We start from the raw sequence: 16,965 nt of genomic DNA on the forward strand, positions 1-16,965 counted from the left end.
TTTTATGAAATTGTTCCCATCTATTTTTTAAAACCACTTTTAACTAATTGCTAAGATAATTTTTATTAGTTGGACATATCAAGTCGTTAGTATGCCCCGCACACGCACCATATCAATATTGTACCCACCTAATGACAATGCATTATCTCACAAAAAAAAAGAAAAAAGAAAAAAAAGAAGAGGTTATCACACCGACTAATAAATTGTTGATTAGGCAATAATATGTTAGGTATCATTTGTTTGGTACACTTATAACATGAGGTTGGGACACCTAATAAATATTACTAGCACACTTAGTATCTACTCGTTGGGACAAGGATCCTTTTCGAAGCAGTAATCCCTACTCGCTACTTAGGAGCTAACGTCCAAAACTAACAAATGGACGGTCAAGATCCAATCGACAGACACACATCTTAAACGACGAGCCATCGCCTTATCCATGCACTACAATTCTACAAAACCCCTTTCAAAGCCCACTTCAAGCACCTACTTCTTTCCCTCTCAAAACGTTCAATGAAAATGCTGAAATCCCATATATTACACACCCAAACTCTCTCTCCTCTATTTCCAATCCTTCAAATGCACCCCAACATCTCATTCCCTCGCAGAACCATCACAGTCTCCAACACCCACTCCCTCAGACCTCTCCATCGTTCCATGCCTCTTCTATGCCGTCCAAACCCTAATTTCCAGGTTTTGTGTTTCATATTACACTAAGACTTATATATCTATGTGTCTGTGCGTTTTATTTGACTTTTTGCTGGTTGTGTGGTTCGATTTTGTGATAGGTTGTTCAAGGTTCGATGGAAGAGGGTAGGTTTTTGGAAGTTGAGGAAGCTGAATTATTAATGGAGACCTGCATTACGCGTACTCTGCCTCCGGCATTGACGCTCCACCACGGAATTGGAAAGATTACGGAGGCTGTTGAGGAGTTGAAGCTGAATCCTCCTCGTTCTGCCAGTGGAATGTATCGGTTTCAGGTATATATCGACAGTTTCGCATTTGTTAAGAAAGAATTGAATTGGGTTAAAATGTTGAAGTTCGGAAGTGCATTGTGTATGTATATTTGTTGTTTGTTCTCACTGAAATGGTTAGTTAGTGCCACAGTGGCATAATGAATTACCGTTTATCTATCTTGGTTTTTGGCGAGTTATGCAATCGGATTGTGAATTTGCAGGTTGCTGTGCCCCCTAGTGCAAAAGCTTTGAATTGGTTTTGTTGTCAACCTGAATCATCGGGAGTGTTTCCACATTTTTTTCTTTCAAAGGAGAAGGAAATCCCAACACTTAGATCTCTTTATTTGAATGGAACCCGTGGCATTTTTGGAATTGGAGCTGCGGCGTACTTTCAGGGGTCTTCTCGTGCTTTAGAAGATTTGAGTTCATCTAAAAGGCTAGTTTCATCCCATTCTGTTTGTGGCTTACTATTTTGATACTAACTGTTTTTGGCGGGAATGGTCAATATATAAGCTTTCATGAGGGATGGATTAAATTTGTCTATTGTTTGCAATGTGATTTAAATTCTTTATGATGTTTAAATTTTTTTTACTATATCTAGAATCTATATCTCACAAGAAAGGTTGAATCAGACATGAGTGTGTAGATAAAAGAGGTGTGGGTGACATAAGTAAGGGATAAGAATCAGATTTAATTAAATTGGCTGAGATGATTCGATCATGCATAATGAGGGACATGGATTGAAATTTTAGAAGGTTTTATGTGGTTTATGCGTAAAGGGTTGCAAGGAGGAAGAGAGAATCATAAAGGACATGAGTTTTCAAATTGTGCAAGATGTTATTACAACTTATTAATAAGCTGAAGTATGGCCTTAGATGGAGTGCATTAGTGAAATGGTATTATTATATGGTAAACTGTGATTTGTTGCAGCAAAGCTTTGTGACGCTGAGTTGCATGCATGTCATGAGTAGTGGAGGCCTTAGCTAGATTTATATAAACAGCAGACAGGCTGTCTTGTATTGTTATCTTAATTGCGATGCATTTGACTATTGTTACTTCTATATGTTAATTGCGATGCATTTGACTTTGTGACGCTAAAAATTGGTGTTCATGTATGTAAACGTTTCATGCATTATATTTCTGCACTCTATTTATTTTCACTTGCTTAGCGTGTTTGTTGAAATTTGACAATTGGCTAAAACGAGTTTAAATTTAAAATTTCTGTTAAAAGTGGTTCAATAGATTTCAAAGACCTAACCATCCTCCATCTAGGTGTAATTCGGTCTTTGCGTACACCGACTATCAAAGCATACGGTTACAATATGATTCTTTATTAATTATCCATTCTTCTTTAGCACTAAGTTGAGTTGACAGAGTTCCAGTTTTGTACCACTTCCTATGTGCTTTCTTAGTTGTGTGTGTGTGTTGATGCATTTATATGCATGGTTTGGAGGCATACCGAAGCTTGGGATATTTTTGAGTCTTCCACTCCTGAATTTCTGCTCTTGCTGTTACTTCTCCTCTTGCTCCCCAGTATATATACTCAGGTACATTGATACGTATATGAGGCTTGGTTAGGCTATATTGTCTGATGTTGCCTGGACAGTCTGCATATACTATCTGTGCTCCAACTTAAATTGTCTTTGCATTTTCCACTGCAGCACTTCCACTCTTGTGTCCGATCTCTTTTTTCTCCATAGTTTATGCATCCAGCTTCATGGATGGCGTATAAGGGCTTTGATGTTAGGTCTTATTGGAACCTCTTCCGTTTCGTAATGATCAATGTTCTTTACCCTTGGATTCTGAACTTGCTTACTTGAAGGCCAACATTTTCAAATGTTTGGAACAGCTGCAGGAATGTGCTAGAAGGATACTCTCTCACAAAATTAAATTACAAATCACAACCAGAAGGTAGATTTTCAAGTTTCGAAACAGCAATTTCATATGAATATATGGGCCATAGCACTGACAATATCCTCTTTCAAGTTTTTTAGGGGACTCAAACGAAATCCTGCACCCACAATACTTGTAGTGCTAGGCAATGTTAAGTAGTGGTCAAAGGGAATGCTTTTGACAAAGTTTCCTAATAAGATCTAAAAGCTGAAGCCATTATCTCTTTTCAAATGTATCTTTTGTTGTCCATGCATTGAGGATTGTATTATGTTGAAAGTGCAATATTTATGATACACTGAACCCAATTTACAATCCAATTACTGTGGATATGGGCTTGTGTGCTAGAATGCTGCTTTATTACTCCAAGCTAAATGAATATATAAACCTATTGGAAGGTGTGTACCATGAACATGGTAGGATCTTCATCTTTTACTTTAACACGGTTTATGATTTTGTGCAAATTAGCTAAAAAATGTTTCTATGGTTTTTCTGCAGATATCTCTCAGTTGATTTAACTCTTGTAATGGCTTATGGTTTTATGGATATTATTTTTGACACAAAGTCATCTTCCATGAAGCACGAAACTGGTTCATATTTCCTTTTTATTCCTCAGGTAAACTTGCATTTTTTTTCATGTTTATTCTTGCCCTTTGTTGTGTTTGCTTCTTCCATTCCATGTTTATGATCATCCTGTGTTGATTAGTTGATTTAATGGTTTTGCTGTTCTTTTTGGTATGTATGATTTTTTTTAAGCAAGGAGTTGTGGTGTAAGGCTTTGTTGAGTTTCGTTTTAGCTTGTCTTTATGCTTTACTGGAGACATGCACTGCACATGTGTATACTTTTGAAACGAAAATATTATTTTGACAGATTGAGTTAGATGAGTTTGAAGATATTTCTATTTTAGCTGCAACACTGGCATGGATTGACTCTTCCCTCTGTACGTTTGAAAGTGCCGTTGAATCTTACCATATATCTCTCTCCCAGGTACTTCGAGGTTCTAATTTCTTACCTGCCAATGTCTTGCTTTCCAATTTTTCTCTTTGGTTTGCATATCATATAGGATATGAGACTGGAGATTCTGGTATTTCAGAATGCAGTATTTGTCCTGAATTAAATTTTTTGGAATATAAAGAAAAAATAGGGGGCAAATCAACATTCGCCTCAAAATTGTTATATATTCGATCTGCTGGGAACATTTTGTATTGTTTGAATAATTGCCAATATTTTTAGTTGCAAGAATTCCTTGTCTTATCTCTAAAATTTGTTTTTTCAAGCTAATATTTGGATTCTGACAATTCTATACGAAGAATGTTCAAATGTCTTTAAAGTTCTGCTAAATGTGTAAACATTATGGGTGATCCAAATGTATTCTGGAAGCGAAGTTTTAATCTTTTCCCGCCCATACTCTTTTTTGTTCTTTATTTTTATATATTTTTGTCTCTAAGCTACAGAAATTCCAGAAAAAAGAAAATAAAGCAAACAAAACTGTGTATTCTGTAATTTTATCCTATTTAATTGATTTAATTTTATATTCAAAGATGTGGCTATGGTATTTTTAATTTCTCTTTTGTTCTGCTATGTTAATGTGGACTTTCAAAAAATGCGCAAAGTACCTATTAGATATGGCTATGAGATATGTGTCTCGACACTTCGATTGCCATAAATTCAGTAATTCAAATTATTATGTAATTTTACATAAAGTTCACTTCATGTTTCTCGTTTCTTCATGTTCCTTGGATTTGATAAGGTAATGTTGAGACATATTTACCTGAGTCCATGTAATGTAGTTGTTTTGTGCACTCGTCATACCGTACCTTTTCTTCTCAGGTTAAGCGTAATTTTTGGAACAACACAGAGAAGTGCCACAATAAGTGCATCAGATCTGCTCTCAAAAAGTTCAATGTAGTAGAGGATGAAAAGTCCCAAATGGTATAAATCAACTCTTAAACTCGTACTCTAAAGTGATTTATATGTCCAAATTCTTTTTGGTTGCCTGGATTTCTTTCACCTCTTTTGTCTGTTTTTTTTCTTTGAATATTTCATACTTTTCTTATCCTTACAATAGCCATAGTTTGATTAGGTTGCTTTATAACTTCATTTTGGTAAATTTGCCTTTGTATCTCACATTCATGTAACGGAATTGAGTTGAAGTGACTAGAAGAGATAGGGTCACTAATGAAAGTGTGAGGGAAAAATTAGGATTGTCGTTCATTTGTGACTAGATAAGAGAAAATAGACTTGGGTAGTATGGACATAGACACAGAGGACCTATAGATGCACCAGTAAGAAGATGAAGACTAATTTGCATAGAATGTAAGAGATAGAGGGTGACCAAATTTAACATGGGATGAAATTATTAGAAATGATTTTAAAAAGTTGAGTAATAAGTGAGATGATATGTAATAGAAAAGAATGGAGAAAGAGAATTCATGTGGCCGACTCTGTTCATATGGGATTAAGGTAAGGATGATGATGATGTTAATTTGTTGTTTGCAGGGTCGGCGCCACATTCACTTGTTATATACTGTTGTCTGGTTCGGCACTAAATTGACTTTCAAATTGGATGTTTTATAGTGGTTGGAAGACTTAATCCAACGATACTACTGTAATGCATTTGAGAGCTCCTGAAATTTGAGACTAGTTGGAATTTTGTTAGGAATATCAGTTCATTTATGTGTTCACTCTTTCATGTTCTGTCATTGAGCGGCATGATTTTGTAGGTGTGTATTAATGCTTTCTCACTGGGTGGAAGGGACCTTGAGGCTGACTCTTTCAAACTGGTATTGCCTTATCCTGGTAATAATTCATCCTTCAAAAATTTAACTTCTAGTTTCTCTTTAATATGGAGCTCCTTATGAGTTTTGCGAAAGCTTGATGTGAAATTCTTTGAAAGCTGACTGTTGATAATGCCTGCTTTTCCTGTAGAAAGAGGCTTCAATTTCCTGTCAGTTCTTTGTCAGGCTTTCGCCTACAATGGCTATTGCCAATAGCATGGTATGGAAATTCTTATGTTAGTAACCTAAAGATTATATATTCTGATATGTTTTTCTTAATATAACTACATGATATTAGGATTAGACTACATAGCAAATTTATGTTCTTAATAGCATTCCTGTGTGCATTCTCTTTAGCACCATTGCTATATGTAGCAAAGAAAGTCTGTATGAGCAGCAATCATAGTTACAATTTCTCGTAGCAAAAGCACTACCAACAGGTATAATGCATTTTCCCTTATTTGCTATATAAAAATGGTCAAGTTTTTGCACACTATTTCTCCTTTGTGCATGGCACTGTTCTTCTTGAATTACACAACTCACTTCGAAGAGCATGGAGAAACTTTGCACATCTTTGATATGTCCTTTATTTGAATTGATTTTCCCTTTATTACCTATGGATCTTTAAGATCTGTTCTAAATTTGGGTGCTTTAGCCCTTAAAATTATTGTCCAAGTTGGCTCCTTTTGTGGATGGTATGCTATGTTTTCCTCACATGGTTCCTGTGGGTCTTGTGTTCATAATGTTTGCAAAATTATTTGGTTGCCTTTAGTTAAGTTCATGAGAAGGTGGCATATTGCCTTTCTGTTCTCATCTAGTCCCTTGTCCATCTAATTAGAGGACATGTTTTTTTTGCTTCACTGCATAGTTATTACCCAATCATTGGTTCATTGATATATTCTAACGATTTCATAGTTTGTCCATCAACAGCTGTACCCACCCTTTTTTATATTGGTTAGGCTTCAACACTCATCAAGAGTATTCTAAATGCAGTATATAATTATATTTTTCACTTATTACATCGAAATCCACACTTTCTGTCATGATCACGCTTATTTCTGCTCGTATGTACAAATGAATTCTATGAATAATGAAATGGATATTTTTTTTGATTGTTAGCAATAAAAATCATCTCCTTAACTCCACACCTTCTTTTTAGATGCAATGCCAGTACCTTTCCATTCTACCACAACAGCTTAAGCAAAATTGCTTAAATTTTTTTAGGAATCATTATTTGATTTGTCTTTTTCTTCCCAAGGACAAGTAAAACCTTTTATAAAAAGTGTACATCTTCTAATATAACTCTAAGAGTCTAGAGAAATCATGTATCTCTTCTATTACAATTCAAGAGAAATCACTGGGACCTATATGGTTTGGTAATCCTTCTTTTTACTATTATTTGACATCAAAGTTATAAAATGTTATTCGTGTAACCTCCAAGAATCCTCTGCAGTTGCTTTCATTGTGAGTAGATGGGTGAGGACCTGCTTTAGCTCAATAAGGAGTCAAATTATTGAACTTAAGTTGTAGTCTACCCATACAGTGGTCAATCATTAACCATTGTTATCTTCGATACTTGATCAGAACTTAAAGCTTTTCTTATATTAGTAACCTTTGCCTGTATTTATTTATGTAAATATATATTATTTTATCAAAGATGAAAAATTGTAAATGGGGATGAAGGTAAATCTTTAGAAGTGGTGGAAGTCATCTCTCAGATAACAAAGAGAAAAGAACAAGGAAAAAAAACAGAAAATGGTAAAGTAAAGCAAATTAAGCTGGGAATCATTGCACTAAGAACCGGTCTAATGAAGTCATAAAAAGAGGTGTTGGTCCCAGCTTCCATCATTTCTCATAAAACCAATTGGTGTTAAGGAGGGCTTCAGCTTTGTACTTAAACTTCTGTTCATGGCGGTCACTCCACTGTTAGCGGCTAGTCTGCAGACCTTACTAGGGTGGATTCCTTGGCTACACCAGCGAACAATCCTCCCTCCAAGGAACCACCCTTGGCGACTTGAACACGGGACCTTGGCTCTGATACCACTTGTTGGTCCCAGCTTCCACCATTTCTCCTAAAACCAATTGGTGTTAGGGAGGGCTTCAGCTTTGTACTTAAAACTTGCGTTCGTGTCGGTCAGTCCACTGTCGGCGGTTAATGCGCAGAGCTTACTAGGGTGGATTCCTTGGCTACACCACCCAACACAGAGGGAGATGGCGACCTCTATCAAATGACAGTGGAATATTGCCTTCTTTGTTAGCACACACTAATTTGATCTCCATTTAGGTGATCCTAGAAGTCAAAACTCAGAAGATACTTTGAAGGAGTGACGCAACTAGATCATTGATTTTTTCTCTCAAGGATGTGATAATATGATTGGTACAATACCTGCTCCTTTACACCGTGAGCAAAGAGGTCTGTCAACTGAAGCCAAATTAACCTTTGCAGATTTCCAGATTTTCGAGGTTGAAGGCATGGCTTGCCCGGCTGGGTATAAAATTTTGGATTGAATATCTTGGATCTAAATACTTTTGGTCTGATTTTTGTGTGTTGGTTTTGTATAATCAACTATGGCTTTATTTACTGGTTGTGATTGCGTTTACTCACATTTAATTTGGTTTGAGACAGTTTGTGAATCTAGGATAAAGACAAAGTTTAATCCTCTATTTCTTCTCTATGTTAATTATTAGTTCTTTTAGGATTTTAATTCCAAATTTATAGGATGGTTTTGAATTTGATTGCCCATGTTTCCCCTAGACCAGTAGCCATTTTGGATAGAGGTGAACAAATGGAGTGATTAGGTAATAGTGTGACGTCCCACATTGCCTTGGGGGGGTGGGGGGAGAAGTTGCTGGCATTTATAAGGGGGATGCCTTCTATACGTGTAGACGTGTTTTAAATCTGAGAGTACCAAGAGGGTGCAAAGCGGACAATATCTGCAGAGTGTGGGGCAGGTCCTGACAGATTCAGGACTTGCCACACAGTATGCAAATATTGTTGAAATAACTTACAAGTAGTTCAAGCAATTCTCTTCTAATCATCTGTAACAAATCCTTCATAATTGATTATATTTTTACCAAACTGCTGCTTTTTGTGTACCTGTGGTTTCATGATTAGTTAAATTTTAATGGTTGACAAGGAAAATGGTTTCTTCTTTAACCTGCCCTGCCCCTCCTTAAAAGATTGCCGCTTCCTATGAAAGTCCTTATTATGAGTGCCTTCTAGTTGCTTCTGGCCTCTGGTGATTTTTGTATATTATTTTAGAATGGAAAAAAATTGGGTTAGGCATTTTTACTTCATCTCTTTTCTGCTATCAGCTGGATGATGCCAATGATATGAGTTACTCTGTGCGAGACAGTGCCAACATCAATACTTTGTGGGCGTCACTTATAGTTGAAGAATGCTCTCGACTTGGTCTGACGGTGAGATTAAGTGTTGATGTTCCATTTTATCTCTTTGATGTACATGCATCTGATTTATTCTTCATCTAGTATTTTTGTGTAGCTCCAGGATCTAGATCATCTCCTCTTGCCATTGCTGCTTCTAGCCATCCCCTTACAACTTGTATTGTGTGCTTTGATGAGCGTTCACTTGCATATCATGCCGTTGGTTACGCAAGAGGTTCTCATAAGCCAGCAATAGTCATAACATCATCAGGCACTGCAGTTTCAAATCTTCTTCCTGCTGTGAGTTTTGTTTTTAATCCAGATTTATTTCTTACCTGCAAATGGAAGTTTAAAACCTGTGAACTCTTTGGATAATTTTTATGCCATCTTTATACATCTCTTTTAGGCGTAGCTAGACCTAAATCCAAGTTTTAGTTTGATCAATATAAATATATATTTGTATATGTATATATATATATATATATACATATATATAATTTTTAACATTAAACCGGGTCTGATTATCAGTTACTGTGGTAACCTTGTCTCATTCCGCTTATACTTTTGCTTTCCTATACGCCATTAATCTTAGTTTGTTCTCTAGTCTCGTCTCTTTGAGGAAACTTGCTCCTCCCTTTCGCATTTTATTTCTCCTTCGAAATTATATTCGTGGATAATCCAAACTTGCTTACGACATATTTTGCTCAGTTTTGATCAGTCATTGCAATTACTGTTAAGTGGTAATGTACAGGTTGTCGAGGCTAGTCAAGATTTTGTTCCACTTCTTTTACTTACAGCAGATCGTCCTCCAGAGCTACATGATACTGGAGCAAACCAAACAATTAATCAGGTACATTGATTTTTATGTCATTGTAAGTTACAATTACACTAGTTATTTGGTATATTATACTGTACTATAGGATAGAATGATTTGCATTTTGAGGCAAACGTTGCTTCAGATTTGATTTATTACTTAGAAATTTACTGAATTCCTTTATGGTTAATTTAAATGAGTACTAATTAAAAAACATTGAGAGAAAATTTGGTATTTAATGGGTACCATATGAGTAAAAGGTTCACATTAAGATTTAAACTGCTAATATATGATGAATTTTGAATCTAATGATCATTTTTAGCTGTCATGACATTGTTAAGTAATTCTAAAAAACAAGACAAAGTCCACTAAAGTTCTTATGAATATTGCGAATTGCATTGTGAATAAGCTGTTTGACATGCCAGGTGTATGTGATTAACAATCCTAAATTAAAAAACCTAGATAACCCTTGCTGATATTATATAATCTTCACATATTTCGTAGCTTTATATTTTAAAATTTTTGGTTTAAACTTTTAAGATTAAGGATTTTGGTTCAAATTTTAAAATTTCGGGTCATCGTCTTCTATGATTAGGTTTTTTGACATTTTCTGTTTATAGGGTCTAGGATTTGGACTTTAGCCTTTAGCATTAGGATTTCGTTGAGAAATTTATGTCAGACTTAAGACTGTAATTCCAAGCATAAAAAAGAAACATAAGTGTGAATTTATATTTTGTGCATCTTCAAACAATAAACTTTCCATTGAAGTTCTAAACTATAAATTGTGTTGTAATGACGATATTGCTCCAGTAATTACTTGTAACTAGTGTCCTCAATAGAACATTGAACTTTTTGTGTGATATTATATTTGGGGATTGCACTGGGATAGGTGCACTCCTAAATCCTTCTATGCCACCTTGATGTTATATTACTTTGATGGGGGCTCAAATGCCTACTGGAGTGGGGGCAAAAATAGGCTTCCAATTATTGGTTGCTCTATAAATAGGTATTTTTGTCGTCTAATTGTGCTTGAAGTTTTGAGTTAGGTTTGAAGGGAGGAAAATCAACCTACGGTATGAATGTATTCTAGACCTAGAGAGGGCTGAATAGGTCTTGTAAAATCTCAACTACCTGTAATCACTTTTTTTAAATTTATCAATTATAACACAAAATGGGTAGCTCCCGCTAGCCATAAAAGGTGAGTTGCTAATTCAAGAGGTGTCAGCTAAAATCATAAAAGGTTTTGGCTACAACTGGCCATAAAATGTGAGTTAGTAACCTTCAAATTCTATCTTCAGATTCCACCACTCCAAGCTAAATTTCAACCCTAACTAACTAGACTAAACTTTGAAAATAAACCAAGGAGAACTAAAATTACAAGCTGCGGCTTCTATCACAAAATTTTCCCAACACTAGGTCCTAATAACCTAACAAGGTTATTAGAACTTTAGGGTATTTACAATCTTTCTTCTTTCCATTGAATGTCATTGGTGTTGTGTGCTAGATTTGGACCTGTTATTTTGGTCAACAATTTTTCTGAACTTCTGTCTGCTGTTTTGGTAATGAAGGAATTTAAGATATAACTGACGGCTGTTTAGGAAATCTAGCTGTAGTTAAGGTAGTTTTATTGTAGACCTTAAAAGGTCTCTGCTACAACTGGCTATAGAAGGAAGGTTAGTAATTTAAGAGGGGAATTTACCATCATTATTTCTTAATCTCCAATTTCATTTGGTCTTTAAAATCCATGAATCGGAGGTAAGTTCTAACTCTAACTAACTAAACTAACTTTTGAAAATAACCTAAAAAATTAAAACTACACACTAAGGAAAATTTGCTAACACTAGGTCCTAATAAGGTTAGTGATCGTCAGTTGGTGTTTAGGTTTTTTACGCATCTTGATTCTTTTAATATAATGTCATTGGTGTGTTGTGCTAAATTTCGTCTGGGTATTTTTATCAACAAGTTATTTACAAATACAAATAAGAATCCAAAAGTAGGTAGTTTTAGATTGCTAATTTTTTGTTTGTTTTGTTTTGTTTTTTTTTTTTCTTTCTATCTTTCTTTATTTCTTTAATTTTTTTGGGTGCTTTTTCCTCCAAATTAAACGTGTTACGAAATCAAACAGAAAACACAAGAAAGAGATCAAACACACATACAACAAGAACATATAGATTTTACTTGGTTTACCCAAAATTCAGGGCTATATCCAAGGGTTGCAGGGATTTCACTATGATGATTAAAAACAGCAGTGGATACAGAGAGTTCCGAATGCATAAATACCCTTGCACTAGGGCAACATAACAAGTGCGGAAATTACCAAAATAACCCCCAAAAAAGTTGGATCCGCGGAGTTGGGCCTTGGTGTACAGTAACTATCAGGCTCCACACTACCCATCAAATGCAACTCTCCTGAGTAGAAGAGTTGTTTCTCATTGTTGGCCCTGAGTGATGTTGCTCTTATTTTTCAAGTAATTTACTAATTTGTAGAACCAACCTGCAAATATGGTCTGCATCTGGTTTTGGTCATCTCTAGTTGTGGTTTATAAAATTAAGAAATGAAGGGCCAAATGTAATAAGAGGAGAAGATTTTAATAATCTCACCTAATCACAGAGAATCAAAGAGGAGAAGATTCTAATAATCTCACCTGGAATCCCCAAGTCTTTATCCTTGATGGGTTGCGCAATTTCAATTGTTGGAGCTCATATCTCCATTGATATAAAAGATTAGCTTATGGAATTCTCTTCCTTCAAGGAGGATTAGGACTATAAAAATAGAAACTTCAAACTTGAACTAGTAAAACTATTTTTGAAATATTGAAAATAAAACTTATGGATCTAATAAAATGATTAGACCGAGTAAATTAGACCCATAGACCTCCAATGTAGCCCATGCTTGAAATGTTAAATTACCAAAGATACCCTTGATTTCTAAAATGTAATAGATCATTAATAAAATTGATCCACTGAAATAAGGGAACTTGGATTTCACTTAATCGAACACTTGATTACATGTGGTTCTAACATGTTATGAAATTCCCAGTTTGCCCTCTTTCTTTTGGCATGCTCTGAACAGTCTGGTTTTAAAATGGTGCCACTATGTGTTAAAGTAGATATAATTGTGAGTTACTGAAATTAATTTTGTGTTCCAGCGAATCACTTCTTTGAAATTTGTAATTTAGGTCAACCATTTTGGTTCATTTGTGAGGTTCTTTTATGGTCTACCTGCACCCACTGTTGATATTCCTGCCCGGATGGTACTTACAACAATTGACTCTGCTGTATATTGGGCAACCTCTTCACCTTATGGTCCTGTTCATATCAACTGTCCTTTTAGGGATCCATTAGACAATAGTCCAAGAAAATGGATGTTGAGCTGTTTAAAAGGACTAGACTTTTGGATGTCAAGTGCTGAACCATTTACGAATTATCTCCGATTGCAACATTCATATACATGTGATGATTCTCAATGTCAAATGGCAGAGGTTCTAAAAGTGATTCAAGAGGCGAATCGAGGGCTTTTACTTATTGGTGCAATCCATACAGAGGATGACATATGGGCAGCTCTTCTCCTGGCTAAACACCTTTCATGGCCAGTTGTAGCTGACATCTTGTCAGGCTTAAGTCTGAGGAAGTACTTTGCTTCGTTTTCGGAAATTGAAGAGAACTTTTTATTTGTTGATCATCTCGATCATTTTCTACTCTCAAATTCTGTCAGGAGTTGGGCCCAACCTGATGTGATTGTTCAGGTACACCTTTTTCTATGCTGTTATTATTATTATTGTTGTTGTTGTTATACTATGCTATTATTAGGGAAAAGGAAACGTCATGGTTGATCTGCTCAAATATTTTTTTTTAGTTTGTTTGTAACAGCCACAAAATTAATTAGAACACTGAATTCTTTCATTCTTTTTTCGGTGGACCTAAATGGTAACATAAAGAGGCTAACTGGTATATCGATAAAAGCTTTGGCTGCCAAGTGTGAGAATGCAGGTTTGAGTATGGGACAGACACTTCGTGCAAAAAACTTTGGACCCCTCCCAAAACCCTACATTTTTATTTATTTATTTTTATTGGGTGATAGATTTTTTCCCCACCTAAAAGGTGGCATAGATAACCAATTTGGAAAAAAAATGTGATACTAAGAGGTCCACTTTAAGTTGTGTAGTTCATAATGTTCATGATATGGTTAACTGGTGCTTTAAATTCGTTGAGACCAAAATGGTTGGTGGAAGCAAGAAATAACATGGATAACTGGAGCAAGAACAAAGACATGAAGTGCAAAAACAACTTGGACTTGAAACCGAAGACCTGGGGACGCTTATCAGAAAGTTTCACACAAATAATGGGATTTTTTAAAAATTCCTCCAAATACCATTATAAAAATTTTAGAGAAATAATTAATGCTATCTATAGGAACATAAAAAGAAACCAAGACTTAATTACGAATGGACTGTTTTAACAATTAGCTGCTCTACAAGTTTAAGCTATCAAAAAAGTGTTAAATTATTTTAACTCATCAACATGCCCTTCAATGTTTGTCCAAACACTTGTATGTATTATAACTATCAAGTAGGTGGTAAGATTTGAGCAAGAAACCTTGCCTGCCCTGATACCATATGGACAATCAGCTACCTAAAAGCCTATGCTCTCAAAGAGGATACAACATATTTATTTAACTCATCAAATCATTTGCTAATCAGTTGCTCAGTACTTCCTCGAACTGTTTTATGAAAGCATTTTGTGTGCATATTTGGCACATTCTGTTTTCATATTTTCTGAAGCAATTCCTGCATTTCTGAAACATTTCCCTTAAATTCCCAAATGTTTTTTCCTTGCTTTTGCAAAGTGTTTCTGGTTAAGTGCCATTCCTGACTGAATAAACTTCTCAGTAATTATGTTAAAATCTCATCCTGACAAAAAATTTCAGGTCTTCAAAATAAGCATTTCAAAGTGCATGAATACGGGAGAACTTCATTCAGAAATCTAACACGCACTTCAAATATTGAGCTATCTTGTTCAAATGTAATAAGGTCATAGTGATTGTTAAGAGGCACTATTCAAATGAATCTTGGTCTGATTTTTTATGCTTGCATATAGGATATATTTGGGAAACCAGGTGATCTGTTTAAGTATTTAGTTAAGTTTCAAATTTGATAATAAAGAGATAAAGTTTATGCCCCACACCTTTTCTGTAGTAAGTATAAGCTATTAGATAGATATTTCAAATTTTTTAAGAAAGTTATGATATTTGAACCAATTTCTTTTATTTTGATTTAGATCTGTGAAGCTAAGTTCATATATCAATGTCATTTTAATTCACTTCTTACTACAATGAAATAGAAATGTGAGAACAAGACTATGGTTCAATGGCTTAGTGCCTTTTGATATGGATGCATTTCATACACTTTAGTTCGATTTGGAAAGAGGTTTGGCTTTGATCTGTTCTTTTAATTTTTTCATTTATTTTTATTACCTAGGATTTCACTAGTTGGGTTGAGTAAAGAGATGAAGATGACACAGCATAAACGAAAGGATAACAATAACTCAGTTTTGACAGTTAATTATCTTTGTATCATCTCATTTTGTTTCCTTGTAATTGAGAAGAAATTTTTTAGGTTTTGGATTGTAACATCTAAACATTCTAAAAGTATTAGTGATTGATGGGCATGACATCACTCTGTGGAAACTTCTGTCCTAAATAATAGCATCCTGACTTCTTTTTTTTATTTTATTTTTAAGGCAAGTATGACACACCCACACCCACACCCACACCCACACCCACACCCACAATTTTCCCTCGGTCTTGAACCCTCAACCTTTCACTTGGAAAGTTGAGTAAATATAAGTAGTTTTTGGTGGTTCATGCTCTTTATATTACTATTACTGTTTAACCATACTTCTCAGAACCAGATTGGACTTTTGACCTGTTTCTGCTGCCAAATCAAAGTCAGCCACTTCAATCACAGTTACTTGGTTGACCTGGTATGGATTGTAAAATTTAAATATCAAAACTAAATTTTTAATGGAGCTGAGGTGGAGCCCCATTCGTTAGACGGTTAATTATATATAGGACGTGGAAGGTTCAATTCTTCCAATCATCTGTCTCAAGGTTAGGTTTTATATATGATTAGGAATGCAATCTTTGTAACTGAACCAGAACATTTGACTTGCTATCTAGTTCACCTTTTAATTGGCTGGTCTTGTAATATATACTTTAAATGTTATCAATAACCTTCAAATGTTGCATTATAATAGATTGGGAGCAGGATAACAAGCAAGCGAATTTCTCAGATGCTGGAAGAATGCTTTCCATTCTCATATATAATGGTTGACAAGCATCCAAATCGTCATGATCCTTCACACATCGTAACTCATAGGATCCAGAGTACCATCACTCAGTTTACTGACTGTTTACTTAAAGCTGTAATACCACCTATCGACAGCAGATGGAGTAATGTTCTACGAGCTTTGGATATGATGGTATATCTTCTCCATATATGATGCTTTCCCTAGTATCTACTGTTATTTTGATGATTCTATGCTCTTCTTCCACCCAGCCTCATTTTTTCTCTATGTTAACATGAACCTGATTTTCCATTTTGGTAAATCTGGGGGAGATTTTGACGGAGTTCCAACACAAAGTCTGGTTTGTTTGATTGAGGCCAACCCAAGCCTGATCAAACATTCAATGTGCAGCTATAAAAAGCTCCAATAAACAATGAAAATCCTAATTTGACTGGTATCAAATTTGGTTGATGCTGTAAGACTGGAATAAGTCTTTTTATTTATTTTAGTTTTTCCTTTTTGTTTGGTCTCAATTAGAAACTGAGTAGGTTCGATGCTGTTGATATCAAGTGGATTCACATAATTTCGAGTAGATGCTACAGATACCTCTAGAAGATCACTTCATCAATTCCAACATTAGTAGACAAACCGCTTTCCCCTTTTGAACGCCTTTTTTAATTCATTATTATTTATCAAAAAATAACATTAGTTGATAAACATCTTCACATAGAACACTTACCTAAAATTAATATATTTATATAACTACTAATGAGTTGGTTGTGGTCATTATATAATTATGGGTAAATTACACTGAAGTCCCTTGAGGTTTGGGCAAATTACACACAGGTAGAGTGTTTG

At 35.1% G+C, this 16,965-nt stretch overlaps 1 protein-coding gene across 4 annotated transcripts in view; it reads left to right on the plus strand.

The window, feature by feature from the left end:
* The first annotated feature begins 460 nt into the window (after positions 1-460).
* LOC132302708 (protein PHYLLO, chloroplastic) overlaps positions 461-16,965 on the plus strand; it is a 34,333-nt gene continuing 17,828 nt past the window's right edge. For 2 of the 4 annotated variants that reach the window (XM_059799632.1, XM_059799633.1), the window contains exons 1-13: positions 461-693; positions 789-980; positions 1,178-1,392; positions 3,345-3,462; positions 3,718-3,834; positions 4,678-4,779; positions 5,571-5,630; positions 5,776-5,844; positions 8,940-9,044; positions 9,114-9,308; positions 9,760-9,858; positions 13,002-13,568; positions 16,078-16,302. In XM_059799632.1, the coding sequence (XP_059655615.1) occupies positions 514-693; positions 789-980; positions 1,178-1,392; positions 3,345-3,462; positions 3,718-3,834; positions 4,678-4,779; positions 5,571-5,630; positions 5,776-5,844; positions 8,940-9,044; positions 9,114-9,308; positions 9,760-9,858; positions 13,002-13,568; positions 16,078-16,302 (2,244 nt within the window). In that variant the 5' untranslated portion in view covers positions 461-513. Of the gene's footprint in view, positions 694-788; positions 981-1,177; positions 1,393-2,716; positions 2,868-3,344; positions 3,463-3,717; positions 3,835-4,671; positions 4,780-5,570; positions 5,647-5,775; positions 5,845-8,939; positions 9,045-9,113; positions 9,309-9,759; positions 9,859-13,001; positions 13,569-16,077; positions 16,303-16,965 lie in introns of those variants that run through there. The other 2 variants (XM_059799635.1, XM_059799634.1) reach the window with 2 other exon arrangements.

The sequence above is a fragment of the Cornus florida genome, unplaced genomic scaffold, assembly GCF_030987335.1.
Source record: "Cornus florida cultivar Cherokee Brave unplaced genomic scaffold, ASM3098733v1 CherokeeBrave_3.0.0_Hap2_Chr04, whole genome shotgun sequence".
Lineage (NCBI taxonomy): Eukaryota > Viridiplantae > Streptophyta > Magnoliopsida > Cornales > Cornaceae > Cornus > Cornus florida.